At 48.6% G+C, this 14716-nt stretch overlaps 1 protein-coding gene across 2 annotated transcripts; it reads right to left on the bottom strand.

Moving 5' to 3' along the window:
* Window positions 1-2235: 2235 nt before the first annotated feature.
* On the bottom strand, window positions 2236-14339 carry MARCO (macrophage receptor with collagenous structure). Of its 2 annotated transcripts, XM_040604198.1 has the most exons (15): window positions 14115-14339; window positions 12932-13033; window positions 12299-12529; window positions 11840-11875; window positions 10525-10572; window positions 10056-10157; window positions 8635-8745; window positions 8471-8515; window positions 7701-7799; window positions 7552-7605; window positions 6441-6485; window positions 6206-6313; window positions 4892-4933; window positions 4373-4549; window positions 2236-4049 (listed from the first exon to the last, which is right to left on the bottom strand). In XM_040604198.1, exons 1-15 carry the CDS (start codon window positions 14227-14229, stop codon window positions 3919-3921), a joined length of 1446 nt encoding a protein of 481 aa, XP_040460132.1. In that variant the 5' UTR covers window positions 14230-14339; the 3' UTR covers window positions 2236-3918. The 2 variants fall into 2 exon arrangements, with proteins under 2 accessions (XP_040460132.1, XP_040460131.1); XM_040604197.1 differs by lacking the exon at window positions 10056-10157 and having other exon boundaries at window positions 8635-8742; window positions 10528-10572; window positions 14115-14337.
* Window positions 14340-14716: the final 377 nt, after the last annotated feature.

Here is a 14716-nt window from a genome sequence, read left to right as displayed (position 1 = left end):
AGCCCAGCCCAGGCGAGCCCAGCCCAGCCCAGCCCAGCCGAGCCGAGCCGAGCCCAGCCGAGCCGAGCCCAGCCGAGCCCAGCCCAGCCCAGCCCAGCCGCACCCAGCCCAGCCGCACCCAGCCGCACCCAGCCCAGCCCAGGCGAGCCCAGCCCAGGCGAGCCCAGCCCAGCCGAGCCCAGCCCAGCCCAGCCGAGCCCAGCCCAGCCCAGCCCAGCCCAGCCGAGCCCAGCCCAGCCCAGCCCAGCCCAGCCCAGCCCAGCCCAGCCCAGCCGAGCCGAGCCCAGCCCAGCCGAGCCGAGCCGAGCCGAGCCCAGCCCAGCCCAGCCCAGCCCAGCCGAGCCGAGCCGAGCCGAGCCCAGCCCAGCCGAGCCGAGCCGAGCCGAGCCCAGCCGAGCCGGGCTGGGCAGCCCCGCGGGGTCCAGCGCCGCGGCCGCGGAGCGGGTGGCGGCCCTTGGGCTCCCCCTAGTGTCGGGAACGGGCATTTTTGATAAATACATGTGGGCGGTGGCGGTGGCCGTGGCGGTGGCGGTGGCGGTGGCTTGGCGGGGCTCAGCCCCAGGCTGCGGAGCCTTGATTTGACCCAAGAATTGGCAGGAAGATAATTCGGGACTGGCTGCACCCGTGCCCGTTTTATCCAGCAGTTTTGAAAAAAAATCTGTGTGAGGATGAGGGTTTTTGGGGTTTTTTTTTGCTTTTTGGAATTAAATCAGGGCTTTTCTTACCCCTCCAAAAACACAACATAGCAGTGAGCGTAGGAATTTATATCAGGCAAGGAGCTGCCACAGATATCTGTGATTTGAATTAAGAGTGTGGAATTTAGTGTGAACTTCTGAATCTGCTCTAACGAGACTTCACATTTTTACCTCTGGCAGCTGGACTTCTGCTCCCATGGGAAGCGAGCCTGCAGCCTCTGCAACTCCTCCAGCTCATCTACCCTTTGTGGGAACTGGGAAGAATTTCTCCCTATTTTAATGATATTAGTGACTTCTTCCTAGGTTCACCTTGGTTTGGATAGAAGAGGCTCAGATGTAAGTTTTGCTGCCACCTTCTAGCATCATCTGCTGTTTAATCCCAACTGGAGCACAGTTCTCCAAGAGGATGTGCCAGGACTCTCCATGGGCACCACAGCTTGGCCACAGTGGATGCCATTTCTTGCACATATAATATATACCTGCCCTGGGCTTGGTTATTCTTCCGCAGCTCAGGGCAGCTCTGCTCTAGCGGGCAGAAATGGTGTTTGTAATTCTGGGGTGAGCTTTGTGCCTGCAGCTCCCCTCCCCGCTGGCTGGGCTTCCCTCTCCGGACCGGGCACGCAGAGTGTGGTTTTTTGAAGGCAACAGTTGTTTTCCTGCCAAGGTCTGGTTTTGCCAGCATGGTAATATTAACATTGGTCCCAGGCCTGAGCCCTGGTTTCCCTTCCCAGACCAGAATGAACTGTACTGGTGCGGGCACTTCTATACGGGTTCCTGCACCCCTCCTGAATGGAGGGAGTGATGCCAGTGGTGACAGTCTGCTGCATGTTCTGGCCGGTTCCCCTTCAGCAGCGGCATTCCCAGCCCCTGCAGCCATCACCCTGGCTGTGTGCCTGCCGGAGCCACCTCGAGCCCTTCCCCAGGGCTGTGCTGCAGCGCAGCTGTGGTGCCACCGAGCTTAACCACAGGCACTCCCTCCATCACCCCCATCCTCCTCCCTCCTTTAGTCCCTGCAATATAAATGCCGTTTTGTGTACCTGACACTGAACTCTCCAGTGTCACCACGGGCTCTCCTGGACTACTGGGGAATCCCTCTGACTTCAGATTTTTACATCTGCGCTGCAAGGTGAAGAAGTGGCAGGGGAGTAATTTAAGCGTGCCATGCTCTGGTTTCTGGAAACACTGTTGGATACTAACTTGGGTTCAGCCTGTTTCTACTGCACTTAGAAGACAGGCTGGACTGTGGTGTCCTCTGCCCTGGGCGTACAGCTCTAACCCGTGGTGTCTTGATCTTAATCCTGGCACAACTGCTATTCTCTGGATGCCCACTCTACCACAAGGAGGTTTATGGGAATTTCAGTCCAGCAAAAGGGTCATCACTGGGGACATGGTAACTTTCCTTTTGGTGGCAGTTTTGCCTGATAGCAAAATCAGACGTCCCAGCATTTAGCCTGGAAAATGGTGAGGAACGTATCCCATCAGCAAGGGGAGTGAGACACTGGGATTGTAAGCACCCCATGCTGATGTATCAAGACAAAAATACAGCTTGTAAATCCTTTATTTATGAACACTGGAAATGCTTTATTTACATGCTGCCACACAAAAAAAGGTGAAGGAAACCTGTGCAGGCTCAGCACTGTCCGCGGGAGCCCGGCAGAAAGCTGTGTTAGCCCAAGTGCTGGTACTCAGCATGCTGTTAGTTCTGGTGGGGCTCCCTACCAGAGCAGAAAGCTTTTGTCTCTTCTTGTGCACATGAGCCACTGTCCACTTAACTCTGAAAGAACTGTCATTCATCGGGTTTCACCCATGGTTCATGGCAGGTGCTCCTTGCCACCTCTAAACCTGAGCCAGGAACGATAAGCGTCTCACATTTTCCTGCTGCCAAAGGCATCAAGAGTCAGTAGTGGAAAACTCTTGGGATTTTCCAGACTTCTTCCCTGAGGCCTGACATCCCATAACAAACCTCTCCTCTGGTTCAAGACAGTGGTGATCTTCGATGCAGACTGCACTGTTGCACCCTGTGCAGTGCTGGGTCTTTTCACCCACATTGGCCCTAGATGCCCCATCACCTGCTGCTCTTACCAGACTGCTCAGTTTTTCTATGTATATCTGGATTTCTAAGCACTAAAAGCAGGTTTCAAAGTTGTGTGGACACATGCAATTATGATGAACATTAAGGCAGAGATGTAGGGTCGCTTACATGTTCTTTCTGACATTTGAAATCAAATATCTACAAGCAAGTTGTTGCGATGTGCCCAGCTACATGTACACAAGCTGCTTGTCACCTGCCCAGTGGCCCATGCTGATGGAAAAGGGGAAGACTTAGGTCTTAAGAAAGAGAAGCCTTTCAGGTATCATCTCAGACACATACAAGACTTTCAGTTAGAAGCCTTTGGTTTAGGGTCAGTATTTTCACTCTGGAAGCATAATTAGGTGATACTTTCCCCTTATTGCTTTTATTTGTCACCCCTTTGCTTCATTGGAGCACCTAATTTCTAAAGGTATGAAATGCTTAGCTTTATACCCCAGATAAGATAAGTGGTATTGCTCCTGGGGACAGGTTAGGAAACACTGACAGAGAAGGCAGGGGACTTGGCCAAGGTCAAAAACAAGGTCTGTGCTAAACCAGGATAGTGCAGTACCTAGATCCCAGGCACTTACTTTTGTGCTTTAAGCTGTGATCAGCATCATTTCTGGAGAACATTTATATCTGCATGCCAGAGAGATCATCCGATGATTTCTGAGCACCTGCTGTCTTGGGTATATGCCCTTCACTGAGGGGTTTAGGCTCAGATTCACAACTGTAACGTGATGAAGATGGACTAGCCAGCTCAGCTGCAGTACCTGCCTGTTTCTGTATGCTGATCCTGTTCTCTCTTACTGCACTAAGCTAAAGTGGATCATCTCTCCTCCCCTGTGGACTTAGACGTCACACACGTGTGAGTTACTGCAGATGAGCTGATGTCAGGTAACTGGAAAAGCTGTGAACTGGCTCACATGCTTGAGCTCCGATTGTTTCATGATAGCTGGGATGTTTCAAGTTACATGTGAGTCTTGCAACCATTATTCAATTTATGGAAAATTCAACTTTCTTTGTCAATATATTTATGACCAGGTAAAGAGACTATAAGCACAGCCTGACAAAATTGGGTTTGTATTACGTAGAAAAGCCCCACAGAAAGCAGAGGCAGGCAGCGGCTCCCAGGGCAGCTCCTGTGTCCCATTAAGCACAATCCACCCCAGCGTCCTCCTGGTGGGAGCAGTTGTTCACACCCCAGTCAGGCTTTGAGCAGTCGAAAATTGTACGTTCATTCCCACTGCAATTCACATCATCAAGCCAAATTGGTCCGGTGCCTTTGGAAGATGGATTGAACAAAGAAACAAACAAAAAACTGTTGGACTAAAGGAAGAGGAATATGCATCTTTTTCTAAAGGGATCCCTGGGGATGGCAGGTATGTGCTGGGCTGCACAGTTGGCTTGTTGGAAGTCAAGCCTTTGGGTACAGCTCAAGCACTTGCCATGCAGCTCCCTCATCCCAAGGGGAATGAGCTGCCTCTGAGGAGATCCTCCTTGTTCTCCTGCTGCTCACATACAGGACCTTGCTGTGGTGCTTTCTAGGTGTGTGTAACCCCCCATACCAGGCCTGGGGAGGTGGAAGGCTGCTGTGGACTCTCACCTGCTGTGGCTGTGAAGGCAGAGACTGCACGGCTGTATCCCAACATTCGGCAGACCACACTGGCATCTAAGGTGCTCCAGCCATCATCACATATGGTTCCCCAGGACCCTTGGTGAAAGATTTCCACGCGGCCCCTTCTGCCCCCTTCCGCAATTCGTATAAGATGATTGAAGTTGCCTGAGAGTTCAGAGGAGAGGAAAATAACTCTACTGGTCACAAAGGCAAGAGGGAAAAAAACACTTTGGAAGACAGAAACAGTGACAGGCCAAACTTGATGAATGTTCCCATCTCCATAGCTATAGCCAAAGTGGGACCAGAAGTTACTGGTAGCTCAAAACTGAACAATTCAAGACCCTCTCCTGGGTCTGGAGACACCAGGCTGCATCTCAGAGCATGGGCCTCTTGGTTCTGGTAGCTGTGCTGCAGGTTAATCAGTGTGTATGGGGTGGGGATGCTGGTCCTCATCTCAGCTTCGTTGCCAAAAGGCAAGTGAGAGAAGAAGAAATAAAAGTCCAGTACCTTCTCCCTTTTCACCTTTGCTCCCTTTTGCTCCTGAGGAACCTGTTCCAAATAAAAAAGCAAATATTTGACAGCTGTTTGAGGAAAAATCCAGTTATTCACTTTTTCTGAATAACTGGGTTATTCAGAGATATGAAGGCTCCAGCCCTTTGTGGAATGGACCCCTTGAAGTGATTAAGGGCATCTAAAAGAAACATGGTAAGAAAAGTAGGATAATATACAGCAAAGCCTTCCTAACTTGTGACCCCCCAAAAAGGGCCACTTGCAAAATCCCATCCGCTCATCTGTGGGAAATGTGTATTATTCCCACTACTACCTGTAAAATGACATCGCAAACAGCCTTTGGGCTCTAACTTCCATAGCCATAGTATCTCCCGAAGTACTTGCAGAAAGATCTGTGTCATGGGGTTTGCTCTCCGGATGCTGCCACGAGACAGCAGAAAGCCATTTCCAACAGTCCCCACATTTCTGTGTAGCATCCTGGTCTTGAGAGCAGGGGTGTTTGAAAAAACCCAGTGAGCTCTTCCCCCAAAAGCTATCTTCACAAACCACACATCGGTGTCTCCTTCTAGGGACCAGGAGATGAGACCCACCCAGAGGGCTGTTGCCAGGCTGGGGTCACCCCAATTACACTTTTCCCACCCTGCCAAGGCAAAGCTCCAGAAGAGGAGTGTGTTCAGGAGCCCCACAGAGGTTCTAGTTTATTTTATTTCTGAGGACTCTCATACTGTTCTGTGTGAACAATTAAAAGAAAAAGCATCTGGAATACTGGTTGCTTCCTATGCCCTGTTGTAACTACTGGTCTGGGTATTTTTTTACTACATCTTTTAAAGTTTTTGGAAGAGTTCCGTATTGGGAAGGGAGGTGGGTAAAAATTGGAAGTAACTGTAGTGTTGGCCCTTTTGAACTACTTTTGTGTCTGCAGTTAGTGAGGCATAGTTAAATAGCCCTGGTGTTTCCGATTTGGTGTTCCTGACTGCCACATTTACATGGGATTTATCCCAGCGGTGTGGTATGCTGCAAGATGTCTCTGTACAAAGCAAAAGGGAACATGGACTTTTCCTGTTTTCTGTGAGATTGGGGATTTGAAAAAAATCTCATGCATCTGTTTACTTGCATGTCTTTTAGCATGGCACCCAAGGTGTAAACGTAATACTCTGCACAGTCATATCCTGGGAAAGACTGACCTGGCTGTTGATTTCCTCCAAATAAGTTCTGTAAACAACCCCAGCACAGCTTGTGCCCGTCTGTGATGTACAGCCCCAAACCCAAATGCACCATCAGCTCCAGAGATCCCGTGACAAACAGCCTTACCAGAGGATCCACGCTCTCCCTTGGCTCCTTTTACTCCTGGTTCTCCTTTTGGACCCTGAATGCCATAATCACCCTTGCTTCCTTTGTAACCAGGTGTGCCTGGGATACCTGGGTGGAGAGCAAGAAAGTCATTGTCTTTGTCCCTTCCATTTCACATGGATACAGGGAAGTGGAATGTGGCATTTAATGTGCTTTGTGTCATCATAATAAGTCATGTTGTCAAACAAGGGTTTACCTGGCAGGCCCTGGTCTCCCTTTTCTCCAGCTGGCCCTGGAAAACCTAAGATCATCAAAAAAAAAAAAAAAAAAAAAAAAGGAAATTTATGAAACAGGTATTTCTACATTTATAAAATTTTATGCAAACTAGTATTTATGATGGATTTCAGCTCATCTAGTATAGCTGTCTACACTATAGGCATTATTTCTGAAGTGAGTGTCTTGTTTCCTGTTACAGTCAGGGCAGACCTTGTCAATAAAGAAAATACAGGCAGCGGAGAACGTCTTCTCCTGAAGCAGAGCATCTTCTGGTCATTTATTTCATATCCTAAACTCCACTGATATGGTAAAGGCCTTCTCTCCAAGTGGGTCTTCACTGACCCTATAGAGAGCCTAGATATGTACATTTAGGTGCATCAGACATACGCAAGCATATAATGTTGGGACATGTCACTCCCATCCCTATCATTTAGGTATCCATGAATGCAGAAGGGTGCAGCACTTGGACCTTTGTCAGCTCCTGATGGAGATAAAAGGTTGCATGCACTAAATAAATTCAGGGTTAAAAAGGTAGATTCAAAGAGCACAGATGCACCAGAATAGGCTTGTACTGCAGAATGTCACCCTGTCGTTTAGGTGCCTAGGACAGAGAGGTGGCCTTCTTTAGATGGAGGATCAAAGAAAAGGCCTGGGTTGTGCACTCTAAGTTGGCCCCTGAAGATATCTCTTCCTGCAGTGCTACAGAGGAGGCCAGGACAGATGTTTGCTAGTGAATGCCCTTCCCCATCAGATTTACAGCCAGTAAAATTTGTCTTTAGCTGCAGGGTAGGGAGGTGGTTGTGTGGTTCATCTTAAACTGCTGCTTTGTTTGTGTGTTTTCTATTTATAAAAAAATGCAGGCAACAATACCTCCTTATGCATGCTGCAGGTGGTAGAAATGAGCAATGAGCAGCTACCCACCCACCCCACCCCGCCGCCATCTGGCAGAGGCCCAGGCCCACCATGGCCTCCTGGGATGTCTTGGGGCTCCAAGAACAGGACTCAACAAGTCTCCTTGCTGTTGCAGATCCCTTTCCATGTGTCTGCATGATGTGTGTTGTTGACCCCAGACCTGTTTTATTCTCCTTTACCTGGTAATCCTTTCTCCCCCTTTTCACCTCTGGGTCCTGCAGTGCCTGATGTTCCTAAAATTAAAAACAAATCGGTATGGAAGAAGCCATCACACAAAGCAAGGCTGGAGTAGGAGGTCAGTGAGTTACAGCTTTGAGTAGCGTTGTACCTGGACTACCCCTGGGCCCGGGGTCCCCCTTCTCCCCTTTCTGACCAGATGCGCCTCCGGGGCCAGGCATTCCCACAGGTCCAGGTTGTCCAGTTGCACCTTGAGATTGAGCAAAAGCAGCACATGTGAAATGCAACACAACCTATGCAAAGCAAGGGTGCTTAGGGACATGGTTTAGTGGCGGGCTTGGTAGTCCTGGGTTAACAGTTGGACTTGATGATCTCAGAGGTCTTTTCCAACCTCACTGATTGATTCTATGATTCTATGATATGAAGGAAAAAAAAAGACAGATATCTCCGTCACCAGCCCCTGGACTGTGCAGATTGAGCTGACCTTATAAAGGCAAAATAAACGCTGGGTCTCCAAATCGCAATCCTCCCCGGTAGTGCTGATCTTAGCAGTACAGTGAGTAATGGTCTGGAGTGAAAGGCTGTACGGACCCAGGGCCTTGCAGACTGTCAGCCTTGAGAGCCACAAGCGCTTCCTAAAAGCTGCCAGTTTCTGCCTTTGTGTGTGCACATGTCAGGGAGGAGGACATGGCCCTCCATGGTACAGGACCCTTCTCTCCCTCTCATTCTTCTGCACAGTGAGTAGGGTCAGATGAGACAGCCAAGGCTGCACAACATTGGCACGGTTTCTCCACCTCATCATCATCTTCTCTTCCCCATGCTGCGATCTAGCCCAGCTTCGATTTTCCTTGTCATGAAGCACCATCTAAAAGGGATTGGTGTCATACCTCTAGAAGAAACTGCATCTTCTGTATTGCTTACCTGCCTCTCCTTTCTGCCCAGGACGTCCAGGCTCCCCCGCGTTCCCTGTAACAACACCCCAGCATCAGTGCTAACGAGGCTTAGCCAAGCGCTTCAGCTAGGGCAGCCCTGCCCCACAGCACGCGTGTGCTGGCGGTGGGTCACGCTGTGTCCTCTGCACTTACCATTGACACCCGGCAGTCCTGGGACCCCCTGCTGTCCCTGAGGACCCATGAATCCACGGGGCCCGGGGTATCCCATACTGCCTGCTTCACCCTTCTGTCCCTGGGGACCTATCAAACAGCACAGCACACATGCATAAATTATTTCTTTTAAAAAGCAGATTTTTTTAAAAAAGGCAGCCAGGGCAGCACCTCAGCCTAGTAACAGAGTTTGGCCTCACATCTGCATTTACCATTCCCATAAAGCTGTAGAGAAGGACAGGGCTGGATACCACCTGAAGAGTCGGCCTGAGCCACCTCCGGCTCTGCCAGACTGTCTGGCCAGATGTTTGTCTGACCTGCTGTTAAAGACCTGTGGTGGTGCCATGACACCTCCCCAGTCTATCCTCTAAACTACCCCTACCATTTCTTCTTAAGTTAAATATCCCTTGTTGCAGTCTAAACCCTTCCCTTCTAGCCACGGTGGAGGTGGAGGACAGTGTGTTCCACTTCTGTGCTTCCAGGGAATCACCGCATCTCCCCTTACCCTTCTCCTCTCTGGACAAGAGATCGGCATGCACCAAAAGAGCTGAATTACTTGAAAGTGCTTCATTGGAAGACTGACATCTCCTTCATCTTCCTGCTCCAGAATTATCCCAAAGCCCTCACCTTTCAGTATTCCTCCGACTTTCACTTTTCTCTTCTGGGGCAACTTATGCTAATGAGCGCACTGGAGCATATGGGATCTGATGGAGGGTCTGGGGAAGCTCTAACCAACACGTTCAACTTCCCTCCCTGGTCTGCACCACATACATCTTCTGGTTTCTTTTGCTACCCTGCTTTCAGCCTTTCCTCTTGGGTGCAGCCCCTGGGAGACCACTAACAGCTGTCCAGGAGATGCCCAATAATGCACGTCATGTGGGAAAAGCATGGTGCGTAACTCTTCTGCTTAAGGTGTATAAAAATCAGGCTTATCTAAGATACAAAGTTCTCAGAAACAGGTTTTACTAAAGTAAGGGCTAACACAACCACATGCTTGTCCATATAAATTATATTGTAATATTTTATACCATGAAAATCCTACTGCAAACATCGCTGCTGTAATCTGGGATAGGCTGATAATTGAATACCTGTGGCTTTCGTTAGACAAAGGTCACTCTATAAAGAGACTTCCACGGTGCAGAGTCAACATTTGTTACGTCCCCCTCCCCCGGACCTCCTCTGGGAACTTTGCTGGAGCGTGACATGAAATGAAACCCCTTCAGATCAGCTCAAGTGTCCTGTTCATCCAGCTCCCTCACTGGCAAACCATACTCAGGGCTGCCTGGATTTTCATGAAACACTGACCTACGAAGACTTCTTCTGGGGTTTGAAGTAGAATGAGTTGGAACAGGAATACATGGGAGAATCTTTCAAATGTTGCGATAGTGAAGAAGCCTTATCTGCAAGCCCCACCTCTCCTTTCTCTCCTCTCACTCCTGGTTCACCACTTGGGCCAGCAGGACCAGGATGTACTCTGCTCCCCTTCTCATCCAGCAGTTCATGGAAGCCAGCAGGGACAACACCACTTTGCTGATGCTTCATTGGGCGTTGTCCCTAGTGAATGCCAGCAGCAGGCCACGCAGCTCAGCCGCGAGCATGAGCCAAACTCCACTCTCCATGCACTTGAGGGTGATGCTGGTGGCAGTGGGGAACTGGCCCACCACAACCGGTGCATGTTGACTTTTAAAATAAGATTTTTTTCCAGCTAAGTTTTGCTTTTGTTCACATTAGTTTTACATAGGCTTATTTCCTTCAGCTCCAATGACATTCCTACTGACTTACACCTTGACTGAGGATAAGATTGCCCATAAAATCATCCATAAAGCCACTTTATGTTCATCCACAGAAGTAATTCAGGTGTCAGAAAAGCCTTACCTTGGATTCCTTGGTCTCCCTTTGTCCCTGGTAGTCCCTGTAGCCCTGAGATGTAAAATACATATATCAGCTGACACACCTCATCTATTCACAGTAATGACTGAGAAGAAGAGATGAATTTTTTAATCAGCTGTTGTGCATGCACCTTTGGTCACCACTGAGGCCAGTCTTCAGCTGGCAGAGACGAGCACAACTGCTTGGGGGAAGTCCGTGGAGCTCGGCTGAGTGTGTGGCTGGGCAGAGGCCAGCTGTCCCCCAGCCAAGCCCAGCTCGTGGGGACCTTTGGGGTGATCTTTCCTGAAAATGCACTGAACTATTGGGCTTTGATGTATAGTAACAGTACTTGGCCAGAGGTGCTGTTTTAGTGGTGTAAGTGCAGCCAGGAAGATATGAAAACATGTTTTTTTAGAAGTGTATTAATATTTTTTTTTTCCTTCAGAAAAGCTCATTAGTGTAGCCAAGAACTAGGGATGGATGAGATACAGACCTGGCCTGAAAAGGGTTGTATATTAGATCACCATCACAGGGTTATAGAAACTGGTTTCTCTGGACATCACCTAGTCCAACCTCTGCTCAAAGTGGAGTCAACGTTAGAGCAGGACTTGCTGCATCCTCACAGTCTGTAGACATTTATCTCCTGCAGTGGGTGTAGTTCTACCCAAAACCCCCAGGTACCCAGGGCAGCAGCTCATGCAACACTGTTGAGGGCAGCACTTGCACCCAGCTCATTCCTGGATCTGTGTGGTGATTTCCCCAGGGACAGGGTGCGCAAGGTCACAAATCTGTCACTGTTTGTTATATATACTGTTCAGCTGGGGCCCTATAGAGCAGGGACTGGGGAGGTCTCCTTGAGTTGTCCTCAAGTGAGCTGAACAGCTGGATTTGCTATGTCCAGGGCAGATAGCCCGGCTATCCATGGGACACAGGATACACATAAACCCCTTGACTGGTCCTCTCTTGTCTCACATGGAGATTTGGGATGGTTATTGCACCTAATGACCAGGTACAGCTCCGCCATTGCCCCTGAGCTTTTCTGGTGGGGCAGCAATAAGGAGGGAGAACCAAAATGCTTCTCCATTGTGGTCACTGGCTTCTGTGGGAGCACTCGGGCAAGATGGGGCTCCCAGGGGATCAGTCAAAAGGTGCAGCAGGTCTCCTCATAGCCAGAGCACTAGGTGCCTGCACATTAAGTAAGATCTGGATCTAGAGACTGAAATTCTAAATCCTCACTTCAAGTCTCTTCAGGGAAGAAAAGAGAAAGAAGAGAAGAGGAAAAGAGAAAATGTTGCTTACAGCTCATTTACTGACATACCTGGTGGGCCAGGATCTCCTACACGTCCAGGAGGCCCTGAAATAAATATGTAATGGATATTTTTCAGTAGTCATCACTCAGTGAGGAATGTACCAGTATAGGGTTGATAGGCTCGAGGTCTGGGCTGAAGACACCACCCTTTCGGTGGGTACCCAGAGCCCAAGTCTACAAGTAACAGGAGGGGAGAGCAGCCCGGAGCTGCATGTGCAGCTGCAGTGGGATCCAGGGGGGCTGCACAGGGCTGTGCTCCAGCTTCTCCAGGTGTGTCCTGCTCCCTGGCCAATGCTTCTGGAGCCAGTGTCCAACCCTGGCGACTGGGGTATCACTGACTGACAGCAAGTCCAAATCTTGTCCTAGTTATTTGTTCATCTGAACTAGGGGTTCAGCCCAGCTTTGTCAGTGGTGCAGAGGAACCGGCTCTCCCCACTGTACAGCCAGCATGGAGAAGTGGAACCATACCTGCAACCAGGGTGATGTTGTTCATCATCATCATCAGGTTTTCATTGCTGCTTTTAATTATGGTGATTTCCTCTTCTAAGCTTCTCCTCCAGTTTTCTTCATGCCCCATGTGCTTCTCTGCAGAGTTTCTTTCCAAAAGCAGTTTGTTGGCAAAGGAGCTTTCCAGAATCTTTTCTGTATAGGAGGTATTTTGTTCTTGAAATTTCAGTATCTCTCTCTGCATCTTAAACACTGCGGAAACAAAAGACCCATGCAGTGAATATTCCTGGCCCAATCCAGCTGGGAAATGCCTGTTCAGCAGAGCAGCTCCTTGGCACCCATGGAGGACACCTGGGGTTAAACGTTAAACACCACCACTGTTCGACCCAGGGAGGTGGTTTTCATGTATCAGTCCTTGCAGCAGCCAGCAGGACAGCCAGGAGTGCTTTTGCAAATGCAAAGCATATGCCAGGGGTGGGGGAATGGATCCTGCAGTGGCTGCTTTGCCTTGCAGCGTGCAGAGGAGTGTCTGTGCTCCCTTAGAGGTTTCCTGCCTGTGTGCTCGCCCCCGCTCCCCTGTGCCCCCCACCCTGCCCCAAGCACCCAGCAAAGCTGTCTTTGGATGTCCAGCCCACAGTAGGGTTGCAGCGTTACCTTGGTACGACAAAAGCCCCTGGCCGGCCGTCAGCAGCAGCAGGTAGGCACTGAGGGCTGCCCGAGCACAGCATGTGGATGGCTTTCTTCGCCTTTGATGCTCTAAAATCCAACAGAAGTACCCAATCAGTAGGGCAGACATCCTCTCACGTCTCTCCCATTACGGATTCTGCTCGCTTCCAGCCATTTTAGGCTTGGCCACAATAAATGAGCAGTGCTTTCCAGCGATGGGGAGCAGCAAGGTCCCACCACGAGACTGCTGGCTCCTGCAGGCGAGGCAGGCTGCCTCCCTCTCACCTCGGCTTTGCACTACAATTCACCTGACCGTCTTTTCCTTAGCCAATTTAACCAGATCACTTCCATCAAGACTTAACCCAGCCTATAACAGTATGAACGCTGCAGTCCTCCCCTTTCTGCATCGATAAACTCCCTGTTCCCATAGCTTTTAGTTGTCCAAGGCTGCCATTCAAAGAGAGTTGCTCAAAGCACATGCCCTCTCCATCCAGAGCACCTCCTACTTGCAGTCCCAACAGTGATGCATGTATGCATTGAAACAAATGAAAAATCAATATTAAACTGAACTGCAGAACAAATGAAAACAAGTCATAACATTTAAAACAAATCTTCACCAGTAAGTCTGAAAGAAATAAACCGCTTTGTCAAATGTTGGCCTTTAGGGAGAAATAAGTATTTCAGAAGCATTAATAACTACTTCAGACATTCAGTAAGTTATCCTTAATTTAGTTTTTTTCAAAGTAATGTAATCAGGAGTTTAAAGTCTTAGTTTTAAAAAAAGTACAATGATTTAATTAGTTTTACAATAGAATGGTTTAGTCAGCAATGAAGTATTTGTATTCAGCTAAAAATTCAAAAACTTACATTTTTTCATTTGATCTGGTTATTTCAGTATCTCAACTATTAAGACATGAAAGTTTTACTCAGTGAAATTCGGCATTTTCTAAAACAGGAAAAGAACTATTTTTTTCTGATGTTCAGCATCAGCTTTTGGCTAGAAAGGACATTTTCACATACTTCTCTTTTTAAATGGCAGTTAATTTACTAGCAAATCACTCTAAAAAGCATTTAATATGCAGTATAAATACACTATTTCATTTTTATGTGCTGCTTTCTTCATAGACCAGATAAAATCCATATCAATCCATTTAATAAAAAGAAAACTTACCACTTATCTGAAAGGTTGTGGTAGCAGCTGAGGCAAACCCAATCTTGTCTGAAAGACTGAAAGTGTTCATATTACTTGAATTTCCATTCTCCCCGTAACTGTCATTAATCGTCATGACAAATTTCTGGTGGCTAACCTAAAGCCTTGTCAGATTGTGGACAATAAAGAACTGAAGGGACTTCCTATCTGCCTCCTGATTTGATATGCTTTCTGATATGCTTTTCCTATCTGCTCAGTTTTTATAGACTTGTGAGAACTTGTGGTAATTTGAATAGTTCCTCAAAAAATCCCACAGCTAAGAAGTTCAGATGCTCTTGTGTGCTTGCTTGGGGACACCGTGTCCACAGAGCCTCCAGCAGGATCCTGCAAGAGGTTTAACCCTGAGTTATTCAACATTTCTGCACTTTAGCAGGGTCAGGCATGAGGTGGCCACTTTGCTCCTCACATGAGTAGACCTCCTCACATAGCCAAGAAGATCCCAGGTTCACAGACAGCTTGAAGATCCATCCCCTGGGAGGGGAGATGAACTGTGTGGCTGTGAAAAACACCTGAACGTGCACCAAGATGACCCCTTAGTGGTGGTGCATGACTGAAATGCAAAG

This window comes from Falco naumanni, chromosome 8 (genome assembly GCF_017639655.2).
Source record: "Falco naumanni isolate bFalNau1 chromosome 8, bFalNau1.pat, whole genome shotgun sequence".
Taxonomy (NCBI): Eukaryota; Metazoa; Chordata; class Aves; order Falconiformes; family Falconidae; genus Falco; species Falco naumanni.
The sequence above is the reverse complement of the archived record's forward strand: the minus strand, read 5'-3'. Positions and strand labels throughout refer to the sequence as shown.